The sequence below is a fragment of the Stomoxys calcitrans genome, chromosome 4 (genome assembly GCF_963082655.1).
Source record: "Stomoxys calcitrans chromosome 4, idStoCalc2.1, whole genome shotgun sequence".
NCBI classification, from domain to species: domain Eukaryota; kingdom Metazoa; phylum Arthropoda; class Insecta; order Diptera; family Muscidae; genus Stomoxys; species Stomoxys calcitrans.
In genome coordinates, this window is record NC_081555.1 from 158,477,814 (window position 1) to 158,496,315 (window position 18,502).

Below are 18,502 nucleotides of genomic sequence, written 5' to 3' on the forward strand. Positions count from 1 at the left end.
TCGTCCAATTTAGCTAAAATTTTGCATGTACTTGTTTATTATTACTTTCAACAACTGTGGTTCAAATCGGTATATAACCTGATATAGCTGACATATAAACTGACGGAAAAAGGTGTTGCTGCATGCACATAGGTCGTCACTTATGTGTTATTTTTGGCTTACAATCCGCCTTACCGACTAAAAACCCATCTTATCGCCGCTGAGAGTCAAATCCAACTCGGTACCGCTTTCGCATTACTTTGAGGTGGCTCTTAAATCGGTTGTTACACCTTCGTCCATTTAATCGTTTGGATGTTATAAAGCTTATGGCCCTTTTAGACGGCACATCATGATCGTACTCATCGTGTGTACGTGTTGATTACAGCTTTTGCCATTATTAATTTTTGATTTTATTTAATTTTTCATACATTACTTCTCCTTTTATAACTTTATTTGTCACAGAACGTGTTTTTCAATATCTGGCAATTAATGATTGCACATTTCTTTGTTAACGGTAATCGATAGATGCCACTCATCGAAAAAAAAATGAAATGATTTTGATTTTTCAGCCATGACTTATGGTTGTGTGTACATGTGATGCATACTCCTTTGTTTTTACCAATACTATTACAATGATCATACATTAGATGTGTCATGTAAACTCAGCATTAGAATATGTGAATTGTGTCATTTGTCTGTTAATCGTTAACGTCTTTCGGTATTGTTCGGTTTATTATTGGACTTGAATTTTCAAATAAACGATCGAATAATCCCAAAATACAAATAAATGTACACCCTTGTGAGTACAGAAAACGTCTAGATAAAGTACATGCGGAAGTTGATATGTATTATTTCATTAAACGTGAGTCTTACTTACATTCGTACTCTCACGGTTAAGCTGCTATTACACGATCAGACTATTATTATAGGAATTACACGATATGGGTTGTACACATCGTGTGATACGTAAGAAAAATTTAATAAGACATATGGATTTTGGAATATATACGCAACGAGCTCTTATTTCATCATACCTACATATAAACACATCTATAAATCAAAGTACACAACACATGAGAATATATGCTGATTTTAGCACGTTCTATTCGTATTTGACGTACATAACAAAATTCTTATGAATACAGAAAGTGACAGTTCATATGACATGTCAGATCGTGTAATGGCAGCTTTAATGGCTCTTACTACCGTTGTTTATGTTGGTAATGCAGTAACTGTTAGGTAGAGTTAATGTTAATGTATTTACTGCTAATGTAACAGAAAATTTCCCTGTTTCTTATTGTGTGTTTGCATTTAGTGTTTGCACAGTTTAAAGCTTTTAGCAAAGTTGTTAAACTGAAACGTAAATAAACAAAACTCAATATGATGATAAAATGTCAACAATGAAACCTGTAACACTGAAGAACAAAGAAACATGTTTAATTCATTATTGAGTAACAGTGTGTTGATAAATTCTACAAACTGAACGTACACTTGTCGTTTGACGAATACTAATACAGTGCATGCGAATTATTTTCGAAAGATTATTGATTATATTTTGGACTGTTTTAGACGAGTATTTAGACGAATTTGGTATCAATTCAGAAAATGCACGACCCCAAGCCTACAATTAGTTTTTATTTTTTTACAGTTGGTACTCGATTTCCTTGTCTTATTTTGAAGAAATTTCCTATGTTAATATTTAAAAGCATTTTTTAAATATTAAAGACAAAGTGGTTGATTTTTTTTTTTTTTTGGAAACAATTTTGTTTGGTTTTTTTGTTGTTTGCCTGTTAGACTGAAGATCATTTTAATTTTACAAATTTTGTTTGTTTATCTTTCGGGACGAAACATATATTTTTTTGGTATTGGAAAAGGAAAGCCGGAGATCACCACACACTAACCACTATGAAACGCCCGGCACGGGATAGCGGTGAGCACCACACAGGCTGGAACATTGAGCTCCGATTTGTGTGCTTAGCGGCGAGCTACCGGGCGCGTCCACAGGTTGCGGATTGTGGAGTGCTCCATACGGATTAGCTGTAACGGCAGTTACAGTATCGAGCGCCTATGATACTCGAGTGCCTATGATGTTCGATATGACAAGGCGCCTTTAAATAACCAATGGCTACCCTGTTCACGCGGCGATGGGTCCTATGGACAGCAATGAGCTTGCTCAACTACAGGAGCTTGACGAGGATCGCCACCTTCACATGAAAATGTGTCTACAACAACAACAACTATGAAACGCGTTTCGTCATTTGGTTAGAATAGGTTATCGGCCATATTAGGTGTAAAGGCTTTAAGGGTCGTACGCATATTGTTCTTATAAATTATTTATTGCGAAAACGCCACTATGATATAAATATCACATTACCCACGCTCGACAACCTGTCTTCTAGCTGTTTCTTTCCCAATGCATGGGTTTGTGTAATGGCAGATTTTTTTGTCTAACAAAATCACGACAGCGGTCGAACGCATAAAGCTAGCCGCTTGAAATTGTGAATAAGCCATATCGGTTCAGATTTAGATATAGGCCCCATATAAACCGATCCCCCTAAGTTGTGACTTCCAACATCCATGCGAATTATGATGCGAATCGGTCTATAAACACATATAGCCACCATATGAACCGATCCCCGGAATTGAGTTTTCGAGCCCTTATAAGCCTTAATTTTCATTCGATTTGACTAAAATTTGGAACAAAGGCGTAAGTTATGACTTCCAACATCCATGCCAAGTATTATCCGAATAGGTCTATAAACAAATATAGCCCCCATATGACCCGATCCCCGGATTTAAACTTTTAAGCCCTTAGAAGCCCCAACTTTCATCCGATTTGGCTAAAATTTGAAAAAAAGACTTGAGTTATGACTAACAACATTCATGCCAAATGACATCCGAATTGGTCTATAAACACATATAGCCCCCATATAAACCGATTCCCGGGTTTGACTTCTCGAGCCCTTAGAAGCCTCAATTTTCATCTGATTTGGCTGAATTTTGGAAACATGACTTTAGTTATGACTTTCAACAACCATGCCGAGTATGATACGAATCGTTCTATATATTTATGGTTCATATGGGGCTATATATACATATAGCCCCATATGAACCGATGCCCGGATTTGACTTCTTGAGCCTTGAGGCTGAAATTTGGCCCAAAACACTATCTTATGACTTACAACATAAGTGCCTAGTTTTATCCGAATCGGTCAATATGGTGATATAGACCCCCTAAGTACCGATAATCCGATATGACTTCTTCAAATACAAACTTAGTTACTAAGGGTACATTTTCAGCGGAATCCATGGTTGTGGTTACCCACGATTCGGCCCGGCCGAACTTGCATGTTTTTACTTGTTTCTATTTACTAACCGGCTAAGTTATTACAGCTTGACTTTCGTTAACATTAGAAATTATTTTTTATTTATTTTTTTCTTTATTTCACTTCCGACTTTTAAAACATTTGATTTATTTTGGAATCTCCCTCCCATCAATTACATAGCCATTATTATCAAACATTGTTGTTATTAAGACTACATCGATTGGCAAGCGAGCGCAAGTGATGACTGACATCACGTGGACTCGAAACAAAAACACATCTGAAAATCTATTAGTCATCAGAACAGTCAGGGAACGCGCATTCCAAAACAAAGTAATATCAAAGTTGGGAGGGGGAAAAATTCAATATAATCAAAAATCGAAATATAGATACAGATAAACAATTCGAATTAACTTAGATATGATGTATAAATCGTAGTCGAATTGAATCAACGTCATTGAAATGTGATCAGGACCCCCCTAAACAGTGAGTCACCGATGATGATTGATTAAAATATCAAACCCCACCCAAATGTGCAATAAAAAACCTAAATATAGAACAAAAACTTAGAAAAAAATTAGTACAAAGATTTGTAGCCAAAGACTTTCCCATAAAAGTATCATTAAGCCACTTTTCTTCTCATTACCAAACCCTTTTCAATCAAGAAAAAATTATGTTTCAATCATTTTGTACAATAATACAAGAACACTTCAATTAGCCTATTTTTATACCCTCCACCATAGGATGGGGGTATACTAATTTCGTCATTCTGTTGGTAACACTGTGAAATATGCGTCTAAGACCCATAAAATATATATATTCTTGATCGTTGTGGCATATTAAGTCGAACTAGCCATGTCCGTCCGTCTATCTGTCGAAAGGAGTAAAGCTATCCGCTTGAAATTTTGCACAAATACTTCTTATTAGTGTATGTCGGTTGGTATTGTAAATGGGCCAAATCGGTCCATGTTTTGATTTAGCTGCCATATAAACCGATCTTGGGTCTTGACTTCTTGACTTCAAATCTCATCCGATTTGACTGAAATTTTGAATGTGGTGTTTTGATATCACTTCCAACAACTGAGCTTAATATGATTCAAATCGGTTCATAACCTGACATAGCTTCCATATAAACCGATCTTGATTCTTGACATCTTGAGCTTTTAGAAGGCGCAATTCTTATCCGATTTGGCTTTAATTTTGCACGTGATGTTTTGGTTTTACTTCCAATATTTGTACGAAGTATGGTCCAAATCGGTCCATAAGCTGGTATAGGTGCCATATAAACCGATCTTTGATCTTAACTTATTGAGCCGCTAGAGGGCGCAATTCTCATCAGATTTGGCTAACATTTTGCATGAGGTGTTTTGATATGACTTCCAAAAACTGTGATAAGTATGGCGCAAATCGGTACATAACCTCACTTCTTGAGCCTCTAGAGAGCGCAATTCTCATCCGAAAAATTTTTCTGGCAAAAATTTTATACAACGGCTTCTCCTATGGCCTTTAACATATATGTGCAATATGAATAAGATTTAGTCGATCAGACGACATACAATTTTTTTTAATTTTTGGAAGTACTAGGCATTAAGGATGGTAACTTGTTCTCTTTTTACATTCATTCTTTGTTTACGTTTTCTCCTATTTGATGACATTTTCAACCGACAGATTTTACTTCCTTAATGATGTTCATGGGGCCTATCCACTTTATGTTTGTGACCTAACCTTCTATTAGCGAAGCGTGTACGAAAGCCTTATTTGTATATAAGCCATTTTGAATAAAAATATTTAAATTTTTGTATTCCTACATCATTTGGATTATTTTTATTTTGCCATACTTGTTGCGTACCATTTTTATTGCAGAATACACCTTTCTAGCTCACTTATTACACACGCAAATAACCATTTTGAAAGCAGTTTCACAATCATTTGCACCCTTTTCCAGAGAACATTTTTCAACCATTTTAACCAACTCAGGGGGATAGTCATTGGGCAAAGGACCTGTTTTAGCATCTTTAAGCAATGCCGTTATGTCAATCGTGCCATTTACCAATGATCCTTGTCTTTCTACCATGCACTTGACAAAACATTTAAACTCATCATCATCACTGTTGGCATCCATACGACCATCGAATAGTTCATATATATCACCTTTTACATCTGGAAACTCTTCTCGACATATGCTGGCGGCTACTTTCAATTCATCAAGGAGAAAAGCCTTAAGAAGGAATTTTGGTTTAATAAAAAAAAAAAATATTTTCAATAAATTTGAGAGAAAAATTACCTTTGATATGTTTAGTGAAAAAACAACAAAGACAATAACAAAAATTTCACAATTTTTCATTGCGCCCAAGTAACGATTTTGATGTCATGTGCTACAAATTACGTTTAGAAATATTTCAGTTTTGCGATTTATATTTAACCAGACTTAAATATTAATTTTATATTTCAGTATGCCTCGATTTAATTGCTCAATTAAAAAGAATTATATATCTTTTATTATATTTATTAAATAGTTATAAAAAGTTAATAGAAATTCAATTAAACCATAACTGTCACACCATGGAACCGAAACGACACTAACAATGAGGATCATCAAAATTTAAATACAAAAAAAAAATAAAGAAATTATGAAAAAGGAAGGCAATTTATTAAGCATGATTTTCAGCTTTTTAGTAAGTTACAATCGGATGGTAATCACCTCTAGGAGCTTTTACAAATATTCGTCTTATATTCGCTTTTTAGTAAGTTACAATCGGATGGTAATCATCTTTTGGAACTTTTACAAATATTCGTCCTAGCATTTTGGATAAACATTTTTGTGGAACATTTGAAGCCTTGATTCTTTAAAACAAAAGTGTAAAAGATAAAAATATTCTACAAAAGTGTTCCTGTTAAAAGTTTTACTGTGAACATACCGAAACCCAAAACTAACTAAACGTCAAAAATTGGCTAAAATTAAAAAAGATACGTTTAAGCGACTTATGAACCGCAGCTTTCGCCTCACTGAACACAGCTGTTCACCATTGTTAATGACTATAACAACATTGTGAACGACTGTTACAATAGCTGAGAGACAAGGCAATAATTATTTACTATGTTTTATATTAGTATACCGCTATTATTATTACTGATGTGGTTGCCGTAAAACAAAAATCAACTACAGTACAGAGTAGCTGAAAAGAGGTGTTACCAATTCAAATGGCCACAGTTTTTATTTAGTGAAAATATTTTTTTATGGTTCAAATGAGAAAATTTTTTGGAAGTAATCTTAATTTCATAATCAAGTCACTTTTTTATTGCAAGCTGCACAAATGTAATCTGTCGGTATTTTGGCTTATTCACAATGCCAAAATTGACATATTTTTTAGTCCTTATTAGCCTTAGTAGAAAAGTCTAGTCTTTTCAGAATGTAATGAAGAAGATCCAGCAAAGAAGTCTTTTTAAGGCAAACACAGTGGTACACGCAAACCAGGAAGACCAAAAGCCCGATGGAAAGATCAAGTGGTGATAGACACCTCGAAACTTGGTGTCAGAGATTTTAGAAAGAGCGCAGAAGATTAAATCGCTTGGAAAGCTATTCTACGGACAAATGTTCTGTCTTAGCCAATTAAAGTAAAGCAAGATCGTTTGCCTTTTGGACCTTATAATATTTTACCTTGAGCTCGTTTTTCAATATATGTTGCATTCTTTCACGGGACATTCTACGACGTGATTTTCGTCTCATTCGAGCCTTCACTCGCCGAACCACTTCAAATGTTGTTAGAGTTTTTTTCTGGACAAAAACCCTGACGTTTGACAAAGCTACCAGTATCTAATTATAATGATATATGACGCGATTCACAAACATTTTGTTCATGTTGAGGTGTTTGAGTTCGCCAACAACAGCCGGCTGTCCACCATAACAAACTCCATCGCGAATGACTTTCTTTTTCAATAAAATCAGAACGAAATGATTATTGCGGCATGTAAACAATAATAGGATCTGCCAATAAAATAAACATCATGTTGCTATCTATCATTAGATTGGCAGATATACCAGGGTGAACTTGAACTCTAACACCAAAACTCGGTACAAAGTTAAAAAATGTTTAAGCTACTTTCACCGGTATTCACAAAACTTAATGTAGATTTGAAATAGGTTTATTTGACAGATTTCCTTTATCGCGCTGTCAAATAAACCTATTTTAACGCTTCATTAAGTTTTGTGATTACGGTCCTTACACATCTGGGGCCGAATTACCGCATACGTGATCGAGTGCGCTTTCGTATCGTATCGAATGAAAATTCAATGGATGTTTTACCACTTGTATACCCATTGAAACATTGTATTTGTTATAAATTATGATCGATTTAAACATTTGCTTTCTTACATTTCAAAAATTCACGTTCAATAAAGAAATACATAATTCACAATAGAGAGATTTCGAACTATTTTACTCGTTCACCTATGCTATAATTCGGCCCCAGCTTTCGTCGCACTGATGAACACGACAGTTCATCATTGTGAATGATTATAATAACGTTGTCAATAAATGTTACAACAGCTGTAAGAGAAGGCAGCATATTCATGTTATTGATGTTGCCGTTAAACAAAAAAACACAAAATCAAATAAAGCAATTACTTTCAAAGAATGAAGAAGAAGAACTAAAATGGAGTTTGTCTATTTAGAAAAAGGGCGTTTGCCTTTTGCAAAACAGTCCACAGAGGATCTGTGTCACCAAAAAAAATCCGTAAAAATGTAATCACAAGTAAAGAAATTTTGAGAAACGTCATAAAAACAGTAGGGGCGAATTTATAGCTGAGGAAACATAGAAGTTGACAAATTTAAAGCCCAATAGATTTAATAAGGTCATTAAACAACAGGCTATCATACCAAATATTAAATTTTTATTTACAATTTAATTATTGAAGCATTAATTATCTTTTATTTGGCTGTATGCAGACTTTTTGGTTACTTTTTATATACAAGTTGTAGAATTTACATCCCGTTGTCTTATTAATTTTTGATGTTCGAGAATATAAATAAAAACGTACTTGAAAAAAAGTTTATCCATTTCAATATTTATGTAATGTTTATTAATCATTTTAATAAAACAATAAGGTAATTGCTGACGTAATGGGCTATGTGTATAAAGTTTTTAATGAAACATATGCATACAACCGGATTCAATAATATAAGGTTGTGTCACTTGCAAAAACATAGTGTATAGGCCCCATTTACATTATTAAGATTGTCAAAATCTGTCTATTGTGAATTATAACCAAATGTTATATAGTTTAGTACCTCAATTTTAATTTGAATGTGAACAAACGTATATTGCATGTGACTTTAATGTCTAAACTTCAGCATTACAGACTCCAAAAAGTATACAAAAATTTAAGAAGTTTTTTTTTAATTTTTTCGTATTTTTACATGGATACTGATATTATCTTGATATGTATTATATATTCGGATTTCAGTTTTTGAGTAACTTATAGTAAAATGTAATGATTTTTTCTTGTCTTTGATCTTATTACAAAATTAAATATTTTTGAAAGAGTTTGGCGCCACCTCAGGAAAAGTATGAATTTAACCCTTTAATAGGATTTAATTTCTTCCCATCCCTTTCTAAAATCATATCGCAAATAGAAGAAATCATGAAAACTTATTATGGATAAATGTACATAAAATTGTATGTTAAGAAAGCAAAAAACTTTTTTTTATTTAATTAGGTCTATTTGAACATGGGAGCCTTTTCTGTATCTTGATTTTAATGTAATGCGTCATTCCGAATCCCGTTATATCAGACAGGCAATCATTTTAAAAGCAGTCTCACAATCATTTGCACCCTTCATGAGGGAACATTTTTCAATCGTTTCTAGCAACTCAGGTGGATAGTCATTAAACAAAGGATCTTTTTTGGCATATTTAAGCAATGATGTCCTTTGAAGCGTGCCATTAACAAATGATCCTTGTCTTTCCATCATGCACTTTACAAGACACTTGAACTCATCATCATCATATTTTTCGCGAATTTTGCCGTGGAATATATCGTCAATATCTGTTTTGACATTGGGGAACTCTTTACGACATGTGGAAGCAGCTGCCTTCATTTCATCTTTGAGTAGAGCCTTAATAATAAATTTAATTAAAAAAAATAAAATTTTAAATTTAAGGGATATTTACCTTTGAAATATTCAGAGCAATTGCCACAAAGATTAAAATAATAATATTCAGATTTTTCATTATGGCCATGGAACGGCACTTGTACATTTGGAAATAATCAAAATTTTGCGATGTATATTCGAATTATATGCGGTTTATATACGATTCCTACAAAAGCTCCATTTATAGAAATTAAATATTTAATATAATTAAATAAAATCTAAAAATAAAAGTTCAATTAAATCATAACTGAAGCAAAAATATTACAAGTCATTATAAAATTATGAATGATTCGGATTTTTAAATTATAAATAACTCTTTGTCAAGTCATCAACTATGACCTAAATACATATATATATATCAGCTAAGGTCTTATAAGACCGAAACTTGGTTTTCTCATTGAGTGAAAGCACCAACTGTTATACATAACAATGTGTTTTTCAAATGTAAAATCCCAAAACTAATAAAATTAATAGTTTGTATTTATTTCCACTTTTTTGTGCAATGTACCACGGTGTAAGGTAGCTATGTTGACTCTATTGCAATAGCAAATACATAAGTACATACCCGCATAGTTCGCATTCGCTTTATTCTTGCAAACACATTCTATAGCGTGAGTTACTAATTCATCAGTTAAGGATTTGGAATTTTTAGAGAAACGTGCCACTTGGCAGTATAAAAAGAAAAGCTGCCACAAATTGTTACTATGTTCACAATGGCATATCTGTCAAACTAGAAATTACAGCTACATGATATTTGTTTTTGTTACAGCTCCTAATATTCTTTACAAGCCACCAAAAGGAAAATTATTCGTTATGAAGTTCAAGCGTAATAATGTAATTGCGTTATATTTGGCTATTTATATTTTGGAAAATCACTAGCAGCTATTGTTGGCGAACTCACAAAAAAAGTAAATTGTTAGTGCATAGCATGGTTGATGCTGGTTGCGTTGTCAAACATCTATGGTTGAATAATAGACGTTTAAGTCACTTGTCGACAACAGAAAGTGGAAAGGCCCCATGAACATTAAGGATGTGAAAATATGCCGATTAAAAATGATACAAATAGGGGAAAACGTAAATAAATAATGAATGCAAAAAGAGAACAAGTTGACATCCTCAAAGTGTCAAAAATTAAAAAAATTGCATGTCAGTTAATCGCTTTACACAACCTTAATGAGTGAATCCTTGTGGTAGTAAAAAAAAAACTACAACAAATGGTTTAGCGAGTTGAAGCTCGATGCAACATAGTATATTGGGAAACTGAGCTCCAGGTAAAGGTCAAGAAATGGTACAGCGAGTATGAATCTTCCTCTCTCTCTCTCTCTCTCTCCTTAATTATCATTTTCTGTAACTATAATTTAAAATACATGTTGCTTGGTTCTGATTACAGGGTTGCCCTTTAGCAGCGTTGACGTTTTGGCCTTTTTTAAGCAAATTTGGCAGGATTTACTTTAAATTTTAAGGGTTTGGTCAGACGTACGGCTCCTATTCGATTTTGGTAGATTTTTAGCGATATTGTATTTTTATACCCACCACCCATAAAATAAAGAATATTTTCAATTAGTCGTTCCGTTTGCAACACATCGAAATATCAATTTTAGACCCTACAAAGTATATTCATTCTTGAACGTATTACGATTTAACGATGTTCGTGTCTGTCCATCCTTTTGATATTATCATGCTACAGCCTTCAATATTGAGATATTGAGCTGAAATTTGAGACAGATATATATTTTTTCTATGCGCTATACGTTCTTGGATTTATTGTTTACCGATTTTGCTGAAATTTGGTACAATGAGTTGATTTAGGCCCCTCAATACCTGCCTCGAGTATGGTCAAGATCATGTCTGTCCGCCCGTCTGTTGTAATCACGCTACAGCCTTCAAAAAAAAATATTGAGCTGAAATTTGAGACAGATTCATATTTTTTCCATATGCAGTTTAGGTTCTTGAATTTATTTTTTATCCGATTTTGCTGAAATTCGGTACAGTGAGTCGACTTCATCCCATCGATACCTGCATAGAGTATGGTCAAGATTGGATTTTATATAGATATATATGATATGTTGTAAAGGGTGATTTTTTTGAGGTTAGGATTTTCATGCATTAGTATTTGACAGATCACGTGGGATTTCAGACATGGTGTCAAAGAGAAAGATGCTCAGTATGCTTTGACATTTCATCATGAATAGACTTACTAACGAGCAACGCTTGCAAATCATTGAATTTTATTACCAAAATCAGTGTTCGGTTCGAAATGTGTTCAAATTTTGACAAATTTTGTTCAGCGATGAGGCTCATTTCTGGTTGAATGGCTACGTAAATAAGCAAAATTGCCGCATTTGGAGTGAAGAGCAACCAGAAGCCGTTCAAGAACTGCCCATGCATCCCGAAAAATGCACTGTTTGGTGTGGTTTGTACGCTGGTGGAATCATTGGACCGTATTTTTTCAAAGATGCTGTTGGACGCAACGTTACGGTGAATGAACACATTTCGAACCGAACACTGATTTTGGTAATAAAATTCTCAACAGCAAAGTACACGAACGACTTTTAAAACTTCAAAATTCGATTTGATAAATTTTCTGTACCAGAATAATGGTTGCTGCCCTGACTCTTGCAAAAATGTCAAATATAATGAAATAAATGTAAACATTGCAAATAAAAGCTATTTTTTAGTTATATATTCCTTTTTTTAATGCTTTTTGGTGTAAACTTTTGTATTTTCATAAAATAGCTGCTTCATAAATCATATTTTCAAAGTTGTAGGCATCTGCTGGCGGGGAAACTTTGGAGGTTCTCAATTTTCGAAGTATGAAAATTAGTACGTGAACGACTTTTAGTAAAAAAGTACGTAAACGACTTTCAGTAAAAATTTGTTCAAATTTGCACGAACACACTTACTATATACTGTCAAATAAATAACAACTGTTAAAAGAAGTTTATAATTTTGGTCGGCTGGGAGGGAATTTGGTAGGTTTGTTGTACAATTATGGTCGGATTTTTTTTTGAAGTGGCAACGCTCCCCTTTAGCAACAATACTGATATAATATAGCCTGCATACGATCAGACGTTTGAAATGCTACATATAACGAATAATTATTATTTACTTTATGCAAAACAGTTTTTTATATTTATCATCAATATGTAAGAAAACAAGTGATAATAAAGCAATTAAAATGCAGTCAGTCCATGCATCCTCCTAAGATTCATTTCGTAATTAGTATATAGTAAATAGAGATAGTACTTACTATATGGTATATGTATAACAACAAAATTGCAGTCTTTTAAAAGCCAACTTGAAGTGACAAATTTACCTAAAAGCAAAAAAAGAAATTTTTATAAATATTTATAAAAATGGAGAGATACGTAAAACAAATTAGTTTAAAAATAACATGAAAGCCAGGTTAGTGTAGGTTGTTGACTAGGTCGTCATAACTAAACTGTTTGGTTTTCTTCAAGGAGGAGTGACATACCATGTGAATGTGCGCATATTTGTAGTGCACAAGTTAAAAAATGGAAATTTTCCCCTCGAGGTAGCTTTTCGATGCGGCAGGTCATTTATCTTTGACGAAAATCAAGTTTTGAATTTTTTGAAGAGGACAAATGGTGAACAAATTGGGGACAGCCAAAAAGATTGGTTTTTGTCCATGAAACTTAGTCAAAAACTGGCGCCGCTACGCCAATATGAAATATAGGACGTGTATGACCACCAGAGGGACGCCAAAGTAGATTCTGCAACAAACATAGTTTGTGAGCTACAGCCAACCCCATTCATGTTCAGTCACTCCATTGAGTGACTTTACTCACTCAAACATCTGCTTATATATTACGAAATCAGCAGATTTTTCATTGCAAAGAAACCTGGGATATTTTTCAATTTCTAATTTTTATTTTTTTTTTCATAAATAAAAAAATAAACTTTTTTATCTTTTTTCTGTTTTACCATGCTATTTGAATATAATCGCAAGTCTGTCAAATGTCTGCAATTATCAATGCAACCTTAACGTAATGACGGTCACATTAACTTGGCAACATACGGAAAATGCAACCTTGTGACAAAACAATACCCGTTTGCTTTCAACAACAATTGTGGGTGGGACAAATTTTATATATGTATATGTGAAAATATATGTATTTAAAAACAAGTGTTAAATAAACAATGAATATAGCCAAAGTTCATAAACTAACTGCATTTTGCCAGAAAAGAAAAATTAATGACATTTGTAAACATTCGCAATAGGCAGATTTTAACAATCATGGGGCTTATCCACCTTGTGTTTTCGCAAGTGACACATCCTTATATTGGCGAATAGTGCTACAATAGAAAATCTCGATCATCCTTAAGCCTAGTAATATTTTCATACTCACAAAAATTTTCTATTAATATATTGAGAAATATGCCGCATTCTATAGGACGACATAACACAAACAAAAGTCAAACCACGACACACAACAACAGCATTGAAGCAGAGAGTTATTTGTGACCCATTTCGTGACCAATTATTAAATTTGCGGTTAATTAAAGCGAAATTTATACTGACGCAGCGGCATGTCGCTTCTATTGGGTTGCCCAAAAAGTAATTGCGGATTTTTTAAAAGAAAGTAAATGCATTTTTAATAAAACTTAGAATGAACTTTAATCAAATATACTCTTTTTACACTTTTTTTCTAAAGCAAGCTAAAAGTAATAGCTGATAACTGACAGAAGAAAGAATGCAATTACAGAGTCACAAGCTGTGAAAAAATTGTCAACGCCGACTATATGAATAATCCGCAATTACTTTTTGGGCAACCAAATAGTTTGCTCATAGAACTCAGTACCACATTTGCGAAATGTGTTCGCATTTTCATCGTTTTGACAGTTGTTCGGTCGAAAAGTCGAACGCAGTACTAGACTTTACTAAAGGAGTAACTTCTAATACTTCTATCTTTACTATTTAATTCTTTTTAATAGATAAGAGCTGATTTGATTGTGTGTGTGTTCATACACAATTTAAACCGGTTTTAATAATTAAAAAAATAAAAATAATTTTAAAAATAAATGCACATTAATTTTATTTTTAGTAGTTAAATACTTTTGCATTTCCTTACACATATTACGTAGGTATTATTGCCTTAACAAAAATTATTATCATTAAAAAGCAATTTTTTGCATTTGTCATTTTGTAAGTCTCTACCTTCTATGCGTACCTCATACAAAACGATGCAATTTGTCATTGCTCTTATTTTGCTATGTGTATGTAAATGTCAAAACACCTGTATTCACTCCCAATTACCGTAACACACAGGACAGGGTTGCCAAATCATGTTTTGTAGAAAATGGTTTTTGGGTACAACGAATGAAAACTTTACCAACGGTATTGATTATAAAGTAATACAAAAACAATACAGTATGTTATGAATGATGTAAAGCTTTGTAAATACCATACTCGATAAAGTTTTGGTACTAATTCACGTTATTGATTCACTATCAATACCGTCGTCAAAAACACGTTAATATAATAAAATGGCTATTAAAGTTATAAATTGGGAATTTTGCCCTCGAGGTAACTTTTCGCTGCGGCAGGTCAGTTATTTTTGATGAAAATCAAGTTTTGAATTTTTTGAGGAGGACAATGGCAAACAAATAGGAGACAGCCGAAAAGATTGTTTTATGTCCAATAAACTCTAAAACTGGTGCCACTACGCCAATATGAAATAGAGGAAGGAGTAAATGATCACTGGAGGGACGCCACTCTCAATTACTGTAAAACACAAGACAGGGTTGCCAAATCATGTTTTGTAGAAAACGGCTTCGAAATATTGATCCGCGCTCCCATATAGTATATATATTCTAGATCGTCTCGACGTTCGATCCAGCCATGTCCGTCCGTCCGTCTTTCGAAATTTAGCTTGAAATTTTGCACAGATACTTAATATTGATGTAGGTCGTTGGGCATTGCAAATGGGCCATATCGGTTCAGATTTAGATATAGCTCCCATATAAACCGATCTCCCGATTTTACTTTGAGCCCCTGGAAGCGGCAATTTTCATCTTCCAATAACTGTGTCAAGTACGGTTCAAATCGCTCGATAACCTGATATAGCTCCCATATAAACCGATCTCCCGATTTGACTTCTTGAGCCATTACTAGCCGCAATTTTTATCCGATTTGGCTGATGCGGTACTCTGTAATGAGTTCCAACAACTGTGCCAAGTACGGTCCAAATCAATCCATAACTTGATATATCTCCAATATAAACCGATCTACCGATTAACCTTGTTCGGTTCCCAGAAGCTGTAATTTTTGCAGGTTTGACAGAAGTTTGGTATGTAAAATAAAATTATGCTCATCAACTAAATTTAGATTGTATAAATTTTTAGCAAAATCCATGGTGGTGGGTTCCAAAGATTCGGCCCGGCCGAATTTAGTACACTTTTACTTGTTTTGTTTGAAAATATTTTTTATTTTTTGATATGAGGAAAAAGTCATCTAAATTTCAGAATTCAGTCACTTGTGCTCGATATAGCAAACTTTAAGCGTGGCTTTTGTCGATCAATCAATGATCAAAACAACGAGTTGTAATCTGCACAAGTGTAATTTTCACGAATGTAATGGATGTCTTAGGATTGACATCTGGTCTATAGGATTCACATCTGGCACAGAAAATGATTTTTAGGCAATCTTCTTGGTTTACACGTGCTTGTGTCGGTACCGACTCTTGTTGGTATATCTACAGTCTACCATCGAAATGTTTGCGTGCCCTCGGCTCCAAAGTAACTTAGAAAATGTTTTCCCATTAATAAGTGGGATTTACTTTGAAGCCTGGCTCCGTCAAAACGATTGGGGAGCAGTAATCGACAATCACTTTATCATCACTTGAGGTGAAAAATTATTTCGAGGGGCCGTTCGTGGGCTCAAATTAGTTAAAATGATCATTAAGGAAGAACACGATGTTCGGACATTCACCACGTTCATGCAATCGCAGCTACTCCTTTGCTCTTTCGAGTATAATTGTTTTTTTGCTTTGGTGTACGATAGCCCTTTGAAATTTGTAAGGTTTTACCTTGAGCTTGCTTTTCACGGAATATTTTCGAATAATTAGCCATTTTACAATCTCAATTCCTTGAATTTAAGCCTTCACACTCGCCGATTGCAGGCGTTGTTGCAGTTTTTTTTTTTTTGGGCCACCACCACGGCTTTTGGCAACAATACCTGTATCATTATAATGATTTAAGGTGCGATACACAAACATTTTTTTAACTTTGAGGTGTTTGAGTTCACCAACAATAGCTGATAGGCGTTTGGCAACGATATCATTATGATGATATATGGTGCGTTATGCAAACATTTTGTTCACCTTGAGACGTTTGAGTTCGCCAACAAAAGCCGGTTGTGATTTTAAAGTCAAACAAAACACAATTACACTTATACGCTTGAACCCCATCACAAATAAGTGTCTCTTTTAATAAACTCAGAAGAAAATGCTTTTAGTGGTTTATAAACATCATAATGAGTTAGGATTTCTATCCAGATTCTTTTTCCACCACCACTATAGGATAGGGTATACTAATCTAGTCCGATAGTAACACTTCAACATATTGATCTGCATATGTTGAAGTGTTACATATGTATGTAATTGATCATCTCGACATTCTAAGTCGATCCTTCCTTCCATCCCTCTGTCGTCTGTGGAAAAAATGATAGCGGTTAGACGAACAGTGATATCCACTTGAAATGTTGCACAGACTTCTTATTGATGTAGGTCTTTTTTTTATTGACGTCCTCTAACAAAACAACCGTGCAAGAACTGAACTCTTCGCTTATAAATACAACATTGTATGAGACAATTGAGAACTGAGTAAAACTGATAAACAAGACACCAAGTAACGAGATGAATGAATGCATAAAATGTGCCGTTTAGCCTAGTACTGATTTCATTCGCAGCGAAATTACCTATTAAATTATTGTGAAATTCCACAGACTCTATTTTTCGCCAGAATACGAACAAAAGTCAAACAATAACACATAACAAAGATAACAGCATTGATGCAGAGTTGATTGCTGCCCATTTGTGCAATTAATTACCTTTGCAATTCATTGCAGCTAAATTTGTGTTGGCGCAGCGACATGTCGCTGATATTTTACTAATAGAACTTCGTTCGGCATCCACGGAATGTGTTCGCATTTTCTTCATAATTTTTTTTAATGTGTTTTGACAGTTGTTCGGGTGAAAAGTCGAAGTCAGTACTAGGGTTTCAGCAAAACAGAAAGGTTGATTCGGATTTCAGTGAGTGCACGTTATACAATGCATATATTGGGGTACATTTTGCTTCAGATAAGTACTATTTTTCTTGTCGTATGCTTTCGTACGAAGGCAACGTGGTTGATTGGCAAAAGCATGGGTAAACACACACACACGCCTAGTTTTTTTTTTGTATGAGAAAATAAACAGTTTTCAAAAAATTTTTGTGATCATTAATATTTTGAACATGACAGCGAGACGCTTTTATATACAGCGAGTAATTTTTCATAACTCACTGTAGCGGCTATACTTCCAAGTACTGAATGGCGGTAGTTTTTCAAGATTATCTACTCAACAACAACTTGTTCGTTTTACTCTATCTTCAATGTCTCGCTCTTCAGTAAGTAGTCTTGATATACATCATGTGGGTTCAATGTTCACGAGTTCAGCAAAAACAGTCACCAATGAATGGTTTTGTGCAGGGCTTTGATGCGTCACATGTACACATGACCCTCAGTCATGGCTAAAACATCAAAATCATTTGATTTTTTCGATGGCTGGCGTCTACCTGTTACTTCCTACACACTGTATAGTCATTATTTGACAAATATTGAAAAGCACGTTGTGTCTAAAATAAAGTTATAAAACGAGAAGGAAACTACACAGATAAAAATAATTTTGAAACACAACAACTTTGGTCGAAAAAACCACTACGAAAGTTGTTAATTTTCCTGCAACAATTTATGGTGAATCTCAACGACTCAAAGTACAAATTTGTTGTTGAAAGGCCAATTCAACAATACATCCATAAGCAAGACATA

The 18,502-nt window shown here is 34.0% G+C and overlaps 3 protein-coding genes across 8 annotated transcripts in view; all 3 read right to left on the reverse strand.

Moving 5' to 3' along the window:
• LOC106081993 (ecotropic viral integration site 5 ortholog) overlaps positions 1-18,502 on the reverse strand; it is a 157,698-nt gene that overhangs the window by 42,066 nt on the left and 97,130 nt on the right. Inside the window, exon 3 of one of the 6 annotated variants that reach the window (XM_059366185.1) lies at positions 12,704-12,769. The exons of the other annotated variants lie outside the window; for them this stretch is intronic. The gene's annotated coding sequence lies outside the window, so the exon portion shown is untranslated. The remainder of the gene's footprint in view (positions 1-12,703; positions 12,770-18,502) is intronic. 6 annotated transcript variants of the gene reach the window in all.
• LOC131996635 (general odorant-binding protein 56h-like) lies at positions 5,127-5,674 on the reverse strand. Its single transcript, XM_059366191.1, has 2 exons — positions 5,587-5,674; positions 5,127-5,520 (listed from the first exon to the last, which is right to left on the reverse strand). The coding sequence occupies exons 1-2, from the start codon at positions 5,644-5,646 to the stop codon at positions 5,182-5,184; spliced, it is 399 nt and encodes a 132-aa protein (XP_059222174.1). The 5' UTR covers positions 5,647-5,674; the 3' UTR covers positions 5,127-5,181.
• LOC106081871 (general odorant-binding protein 56h) lies at positions 9,055-9,573 on the reverse strand. The gene is made up of 2 exons (XM_013244129.2): positions 9,473-9,573; positions 9,055-9,417 (listed from the first exon to the last, which is right to left on the reverse strand). The coding sequence occupies exons 1-2, from the start codon at positions 9,557-9,559 to the stop codon at positions 9,085-9,087; spliced, it is 420 nt and encodes a 139-aa protein (XP_013099583.1). The 5' UTR covers positions 9,560-9,573; the 3' UTR covers positions 9,055-9,084.